Genomic DNA, 9,380 nt, shown 5'->3' on the forward strand with positions numbered 1-9,380 from the left:
TATACCATGTTTCAATATAAAAATAAAAAATATAAAGAACTTTTTGGTTCTATGAATCTTATTGTTTAGAATTATTATTATATAGTCTTTATCACTTACATATATAAGACAACCAACCCTAAAGCATAGTATGTTTCAATATTAAATGTAAGAAACTTTGGAACGCTTGCATATATAAGACAACCCTAGCCTCAAGCCATTCCTATTTTTTTTTTTTTAAAATAAATAAATTCCATCCTTAGTTATACATATTATTCTTTCTTTTTGATAAAAATAAATAATGCCCGAATCTAAAATCAGTAAAAAAAAAAAAAGTATTGTAAGCTGATGGGATAGATGGAATCCCAACCCTAGAGTCTCAGGTTCGTACCATGATAGAGAGCAATTTCCTCTCAAATAATAATCTCTACACGAAAGTGCATGCGGATCTTGATTAATCAGACCAATAAATTTCGAATATCAAATGATTAAACCAAAAAAAACTTTATCCCTTTTACTTTTGTCTTGGTTACTTAGACTTAGAGTTGAAGTCAATTAATGTAGAAAGAAACATATTCTTGTCTATTTTAGTACAAGATGGAGGTTTAATCTAGTCTCATGGTAGATAAGATAAATGTTAGTAGTTAAACTTGAAAAATGTGGATTTTCAAACCTAATTCTCAATCAACTACCAAAACTTCAGTCCAAGTAAGAACTAATTAAAAAGGCGGAGTCAGAATTTTCACGAAGGGATATTTCATAATTTGAAGAAAAACTAATTGAAGGAGGTTCAATATCTATTATATATACATAAAATATACATAATTTTAGTGGTGTATAAATAATATAATTTTTCGCCGAAGTAGGTTCGGTAAACCCCCATTACAAAGGCTGGCTCCGCCATTGACTAATCAGGGGCGGAGCCAGAGGCGCAAGATCGAATATAATATAATACTACATATATAAGGTTATATTTTTTTTGTTTATATATATATATATATATATATATATATAAATGTGAAATTATTCCTTGACTGTTTTATAGTTTTTCCTTTATATTCTGAATCATTTTAGTGAAAATTCTTGCTCTAGTACTACAACTAACTACATAGAAATGGACAATCACACATATTTGGTAGTTAAAATTATTAAATCTCATGGAATATTTTCTAACACGATGACTCTAAAATTGAATATGACCAAGATGTTGCATGATCATTATTTAAACAAAAACTTTCCCTAATGGAAGGAAAAGGAGGAACAAAGTAAATTGAAAGTTGTTATTCTTCATATAGTCAAGATATCCCACTTAACTTTAAAACTTAGACAACAAAATGAAATATATATATATTAGGGGGATCGAATTATGCTTACTTGTTTTTTAGTACAAGTAACTATTGGTTTGCTATGACTTTTTACTATCGTCCGACCGTTAATGAGGCTTTTGCTTCTGTTCAATAAATAAGTCCAAAAGATTTAGTTCATATATGGATACTTAGTTTAGACCAACTTGCAAAATAAACTTAAGAGAAAGTCAAAATGTCTTGCAAAGTCTCAACAACTAATTAGTAGTGCCAAGTTTCACGATAATTGACCCGATTAATTTAGATTCGTGCCATGTAAAACTCATAAAAAGAGAAAATAATCGTAATAGTAGTTCTACATCACCATGGCTCGAACCAATCTAATTAAGAATGGAGAGATCAGATCATATATACCGTTATATCCTTTGGTGGTAAAAAAATATCAATATTTGTATATATACGATCTCACTGACTCGAGTAATTCAGATGCAATTTGTGTAGGGCGAATGATAGGGGAAATCAAATACCCCGTGTCACGATTTCTTCATTTTGAAGATTCGCAACTAAATCTGGTTCAAAATAAATTGAAGAGATTTCATCCATCCCGCCGTATTAATCAAACACTTTCTTTGCAAGTAAGACCAACTTCTTGAGCCCCATATAGGAAGATTAATCGTGGCCCAATCCTTTGCTTCCCTTTGTATATATTTTTTATTGTTTCTAACCTTTATCATATATAGAAGATAATAAATGAAAGTAAATATCATTAGTGGATCCACATATATGATTAATCCTAAACAATTTTTTAAAACTTATAGGTAGTTAGGTTTAGTGTGGAACAAGAAAATATATTCTCTTATAAGCTTTCATTATGGGACCTAATCAGACTCCTAAATCTAGATACCATAATTTCAGGTTAATTTAACGAACTTCATAATTACCATTGTACTATAATGTTTATAATAATAATATTGACCCTACATATATATATTTATGATGCATGGATTTTTGCTTCTTTTGCCCACCTCCACAAACTCAAAAGGTGAAAAAAAAAAAGTTGAAATGTAGTACAAAAATAATAGTAATTAAATTAAGTTATGGTTAGGTTGACTTTAGATTTTTTTGTTTTTGAGGTTTGCTATCATAATTACCAAAAAGAAATGCTAAAATAAGTTGTTTATTACTAGGAACTGTCTATTGCTATGGATATATCAAATCACCACTTTTTTTAAAAAAAAAAAATAGAAGGAAAAATTAAGTATTTAAAAATAAATTATTCCCAACTATGAAATGTATCTTTTTTGTTAAAAAAAAAACAAAATTTAATTGTTTTAGTGATATATAAAATAGGGTGATTGATCATTAATTACCACAAGAATCTAATGGTGGGTATTAAGAATATAAACATTGACTTATAGATTTAATTAAAATATAATAATAATTATAATTGTAATAATAATAATAATAATAATAATTATAATAATAATAATAATAATAATAATAATAATAATAATAATAATAATAATAATAATAATAATAATAATAATGCATGGTGAATTAAAGTCCCCCTATTTGGGGAAAATTTGGAAGTGGGGGTCTATAAGAGACATGATGGACCATATTTTGAGTTGTGGTGAAGACTTTGCAGGAGCTTTTGATTGAAACACTTATGAATATAACATCATTATTTAAATTAAGTGGAAAAAGATTTTAATTTGTTATTTTTTAAAATTTTATTAAAGTGAGATTAGTTTACCATTTGTCGTTTCTTCTAATTTGATTATCGTATTATTGTGTTGTAGTTCCTATTCAGAATGAATTCTTAGACCTTTTTATAGTAGTTTGTCGTGGCTTCTTCACTTTCGTCATTTCTCTTTCTGTATTGCTTTGAACTTTTTTTCTTCACTTTCGTCATTTCTCTTTTTCTGTTGCCTTGAACTGTTTTTTCTTGAACAAATGATCTATAAAAAATAGTCCTTATTGATCTACACGTTGGCAGTGGCAGATCCAGAATGTACAGGACAACATAGTGAATTTTTTTAAAAAATACAGGCAACCTGCGTCCCAACGGGAATCAAACCCGCAAAGTGGGGCTGGAGCAAGCAGCCTAAGAAGTGCATTTCAATACCACTGAGCTATCTAACACATTCTTGATTTAGGTGATTCAAAATCAATATATGTACATAATATAAATTTTCTACTCTATATATACGACGTAATTTTTTGTCGAAGGGATTCGGATGAACCCTCTGACAACCACGTGAATCCACTCTTGCATGTTAGGATTATAATCTGCATATATTCTATCTTCTTGAATTGTCACTAATTAAATTATACTGAATGTTGTCGTTATTTTTAAAGGTGAGACTTAACTATCCAAAAGAATTAGCTTTTCTCCTTCTTTATTGAGTAGTTAGTAAGATTCTAAAAGATCTTTAGCTATGGAAAAAAGAAAAAGCACAAATTATATTAATTAAAGAAAATGGTTATCAACGTCAATCACGCAAACATAGAAAAATATAAATAATTATTGATTATCAAGGTGTAATATTTGTGGGGTCTAAACTTGAAGTTTGTATCACCTGATAACTATATAGAACATCATTATTTCATTTGTTTTAAAATAGTAATTTGATTTTTTTTTAAATATTTATTTTAATTTAGATATTTTTTTTTATAAAATTTAAAAAAATATTATTATATTTTTTGCAATACTATCCTTAATATTAAATGTCTAAATAAAATGTATATATTCAAATTTATAATTTTTAAAATATAATTAATTAGGTTAATTAGATAAAATAAATTCCTAATAAATTTTTTCTTAAAGCGAGTATCAAGTCAACGAGGGTCAACTATTTTAAAGAAAGCGAGTATCAAGTCAACGAGGGTCAACTATTTTAAAACGAAGTACGTAGTTCATTCTTTCATTCATTTTTTGTCATTATGTTTGTGATGCCTTATTGTAAAGCCTTCTATATTTTCACTCTTAAGAGCTCGTTTGGTACGAGGGATGGGATAAACGAAGTTATTTTATGGATTGAGATACTTTATGGAATTGGTTATTCCATAATATATATAGCAAAGTTTATCCCTTCACAATGGTATAAATGATGCTATAAATAATTCTGAGACTTAATTAATATCTTTAATCAATCGCAACATAAAATGATCTTACATTTTATTTCGAGATTATTATTCTTATCCCTCGTACCAAACGACCCTTAAGAGTCAGTTTTGAGTTAGTGGATCGTAAATAGCTAATAAGCTTTAAATACTGAATAATATTTTTAAGTAATGAAATCAACTTTATGTATAACTAAAGGATAAATTATCCTAATTTTTTTAGTTTCGTATTTGAATTATTAGGTGAGTAAATTTTTCATCTGAATTATCATCAATATATATCCACTATCAATTATTCACTTTTCATTTCCTACATATCATCGTCGTCCAAGTAGGAAAGTGAATAATAACTGATAGTTAAAATGTGTTTTGATAAATAATTGACGATAGTTCAAGTAACACTTGATAGTTCAAGTGTAAAACTCAAAAAATCGAAATACTTTAGACGTATTTTTAACCGTCAATCGGCTCTTATATAAAAGGCTCATGAACTGATAAACTTTTACTATTAGTGAATAAGTGCATATTTTAATCAATAATACACTGCTAATTACTTAACAATCATATATATACCTCGTATCTCTATATTTCCCTAACTTATAATTCAATTTAGGCCTTCAATTTACGTATGTTTCACTTTTTTTTTGCATTAAACTCATGATTAAATAATGAGAATTAAGTTACACTTTTGTTTATTTTTCTAAGAATATTATTAGGTGGTGTAAACATTGTCTAGAAATTATAAAGACAAGTTAATTAACATAGTTATCATGGATTATGGTGATCAGATGATTCAGTTTTTTTTTTTCAATCAGACGTATCGAGTTCGTGTCGTAATTGGGATGAAAAAAATCTTATTGGGAGCGTCGCTATTCAAAGTAAACACATGACCTAACCGTATGGGGTTAACATCCAAATTAGTTAACTACATATAAATAATATAATTTTTCGTCGAATGAGGTTCGAATAAATCTTCTAGGAACAAGCTAGCTCCGCCCTGCTCTTGGGAATGAAAAAAAAATCCTTTTATAAGTGTCGCCCCTAAAAATCATTCATTGCTTAACACAATATACAAATATTTTAAATATTATTTTTACTTTATCAGAATATTTTAATAGTATTTCCTATAAATATTAAAGAAAATGTATGTCTCTTGATTGATATATTTTTTTTATTTTACTTCTTTAGGTAAATTAGATAAGTATTTACTTATTTGAGGCAGACAAAGAGTATCTTTCATCTGTTTTATTAATATAGGTATTATAGTAATAATTCCTTCTTTTCCTTGGATTTGCATCAACATGTGTATTTATACTAAAAGAAGAAAGTTGTAAATTTGTAAGTTTCATGTAATAATTATAGATAAATGTTTATAATAAATATTAAATATTAAATAATAAAATGATAAAATGATGATTATCATTCTATTAAAGTTTAATCACTATACTAATAGTGTAAAAAATGTACTCTTAACTGCTTATTTAACATATAAATCCTTAATTTCTTTAGATATATATCTAAAGGTAATTTCATAAAGATTTTAAGTTTTTTTTCATCGTTGAATAAAAAATCATTTACAACAATCAAATTATCATAATCATATCTAAATTTCTTGATAAGTAGTGATTTGTAATTTGACAAAAATAATATGAGTTAAAATTTACAAATTGAGCAACTTTTTTTATACTATAATCAGGTGTGGAGGTAAAAGATCAAATACAAGTTTGAGCAAATCTAATAATTTCTTTTTAAAAAATTATATTATTCTTCGTTATTTTAAAATTTAAAACTCATAAAATTTAAATCTTGATTCTGCGCTTTTAAATACAATCGTGTAAAATTAAAATTCTTTGAAAAAAGCCACCGGCATTTACATATGTTCACCCCTTTATGGGCAACTTTAACCAAAAATCTATTATGATATTCTGTCCCCTAATTCCATCATATCATTCATTTTCTAGAATTTTCCATCTTCTTTCCTCTTCACAATATTAAAAAATAAAATAAAAAGAAATACGAATTATTTGGTTCTTGAGAGAAGATGAGATATTTCAGAAATAAATACGTAATTAAATTTAAATATCATTTTGTTGAAGTATTCTTCCATTTTATTTTTATCAAATTTAGTATTATTTTATTCTATTAATAAAAATTTAGTCTACAAATCAAAAGAAAGAAAAACCAGTAGATGTAATTCAATCATTTGATAGTTCAACAACCCTACAACTTTCACATGCATCACACTTTATTCACTATTTACTTGACAACAATGACAAATTTTGCTCGCTTTCAAGAAAATAATTTATTATTATTATTATTATTATTATTATTAAAAAAAAGACTTGACATTTAACTAGACTTTCTTTATGCCCTACACCTATTTATATTTTTTATGTACTACAAATTAACTAGACTTTGTGTTAGTGTCACTAAAATATGTCGTCTTGTAATTAGATCCTAAATCTTTACATATTTTTTGATGTAACTTATAACATACGTAACTACCAATATTCTCATGGGAAAAAATTACTTTAGATTTTAAAAAATATAGACGAAATAATCTGAGAGATTCTTGTAGTTGACTCAGATTGTAAATTGGACCTTATTACTCACGATTTTATCTATTGAACACTTAAATGCGTTAAGTTGCAAAATCATGAATAAAATAATTCAGTTGATAATCCGAACCAAATACAAAAATCTCGTAGTTGTATTATTAGTATGAGGTATTGGGACCCCTAATGTTGATCTTGGGTCATATATATTCTAAAAAAAAAGCTTATATTCTCTTTTCTTTCTCTTTGAGATGTCATCAACCATATATTATCACTCTATTATTACTATTAATTCTCTTTTTCCACACATGAAAACAAGGAAAATATTAAAAAATAGTTTTTTCGTCCTAATTTATGTAACACTATTTGAGTAGATATAAATTACTTATAATTTAAGAAAAAAAAATGAAAGGCTTTGTATACTTGTTTTAAAATAAGGCTTAGACATTTATGTGACAACTATAAATTATGTCCATTAATGATATGATTAAAATTTTAAAATTAATTTAAGCTCATAATAATTTTTTTACTTTTGTATTTCGAGGTTTGACGTAACTGATAAATGTTGTTGTCATGTGACTAGGAAGTTATGTGTCCAAGCCGTAGAAACAACTCCTAGCTTGCAGAACTATAAAGTGAGACTGCATAAAATAGACCCTTATGATCCAAAATCCAAACATTCCTCGAACCCCGCACATACTACATTGAGCCACCCTGTTTTGTTTTTATTTTTCAAACATGTTTTGATTGATAACGTTTAATTGAACTGAAGATCTACCGTAAACAATATCTTTACATTATAAAGATAGAAACAAGATGTGCATACACTGTCTGTGGGCCCCACTTATTTACACTTGAATTGTTGTTTGTTAATTAGAACTTAGAAGCCACTTCAAAAGGAAAAATCCTTTAAATCTAGTATAAATACCCCCACACATGCAACAACTCCACCTAGGCCTTATTTCCTATTTGCTTCCTCTCTCTCTCTGTCTTTCTTTCTCTCTCACTTTCTTCTCATATTTTTGTGTTTAATTTCCCTCCTATTAAACACACACACACATACTAAACACATATACATATTCATACCATCACACACACACACAAAAATAAATAAATAATCTACGTGTGTATATATTTGTATACACAAAAATATGGCAGAATTGGAGTTTCAAAGTAAGCATGGTAATAATCCTACAAGTAATGGACGTTTAAAGTTATTCGGTTTCGATGTAACGGAGGATCAAGAACAAGAGGTTGACTCAACAAAAAGGTCGATAGGGTCACCGGAATCGGGTGGTTTTCCGGCCACCGATGGCCGGAAATACGAGTGTCAATATTGTTGTAGAGAATTTGCAAATTCACAAGCCCTAGGTGGACATCAAAATGCTCACAAAAAAGAAAGGCAACAATTGAAACGTGCCCAAATGCAAGCTAGTAGAAATGCATACATGAGAAACCCTATTATCTCTGCCTTTGCACCACCATCGCACCTACTGGCTCAGTCAGGCGCGATGGCGGTCCCCACGATGTCTCCGTCGTGGGTATATGTCCCACGCCCCACGCCACCCTTTCACGTGTCGCATGGTTGCGTGTTTCCTAATTCTTCAGGGGCGCGGGGTGTAGGGAACTTAGTGTATACTAGTAGTATAGCGGAATCTAGCTTGACAAGTGTTGGGCCTCAACAAGTTAAGGCCCATAGTGCTAAAGTTGGGCCCAATTATGATGGGCCATCATTGAGTAGATTTTCGAGTATGGATTCTGGGCCCAATTTTGATGATGCATTTGGGTTGGATTTGCATCTAAGCCTTGCTCCTGCTGCACCGTAACGTATGTTGTTCAGACTCTTCAAAACGAAGTTCATGAATACGTGCCGAGTTCGCTAAAAATAGCTTACTTACTCAGAATTCGACACGGGTGCAGTATCGAAAATGAAGAGTTCACGCATATTAGACCATAACTAGGAAGGAAGAATTATTTATCTTTATTTCTATTTTTACTTTTTTTTTTCTTTGAATTAGTTTTATCCAAAAATTAGGATCTTGTACATCTCATATTATTTATTTATTTTTTCATCCAAAGAAAAAAAAAATCCTGACATATATTTTCTGATGTTCATGTCTTTTTCTTCTTCTATTTTTTCTCTTTGTTGTTTGCAAATTTGGAGTACAAGTTTGTAAAATATTATGTTTGTAGTATTTGCATGTAAATAAATATTCATGTGATGTATTAAGAGAACTTTAAGTTATATATGAAAATTTTGCAATGTGAACGGCCAAGTAAAAAGCTTTATTTTATTTATTTTCTTTTCTCTTTGTCGAGCTAGATAGTCAACTTGAATTAATCGAGTTAGTAAATTTCAGATGTGTTCAACCAATACAACAATATCGAAGTTTGAAAACATATATGATCATAGTCT

At 28.4% G+C, this 9,380-nt stretch overlaps 1 protein-coding gene across 1 annotated transcript; it reads left to right on the forward strand.

The window, feature by feature from the left end:
* Positions 1 to 7,904: 7,904 nt before the first annotated feature.
* LOC107846888 (zinc finger protein GIS3) lies at positions 7,905 to 9,079 on the forward strand. Its single transcript, XM_016691155.2, has one exon. The coding sequence runs from the start codon at positions 8,116 to 8,118 to the stop codon at positions 8,788 to 8,790; it is 675 nt and encodes a 224-aa protein (XP_016546641.2). The 5' UTR covers positions 7,905 to 8,115; the 3' UTR covers positions 8,791 to 9,079.
* Positions 9,080 to 9,380: the final 301 nt, after the last annotated feature.

Source organism: Capsicum annuum, chromosome 11 (assembly GCF_002878395.1).
Source record: "Capsicum annuum cultivar UCD-10X-F1 chromosome 11, UCD10Xv1.1, whole genome shotgun sequence".
NCBI classification, from domain to species: domain Eukaryota; kingdom Viridiplantae; phylum Streptophyta; class Magnoliopsida; order Solanales; family Solanaceae; genus Capsicum; species Capsicum annuum.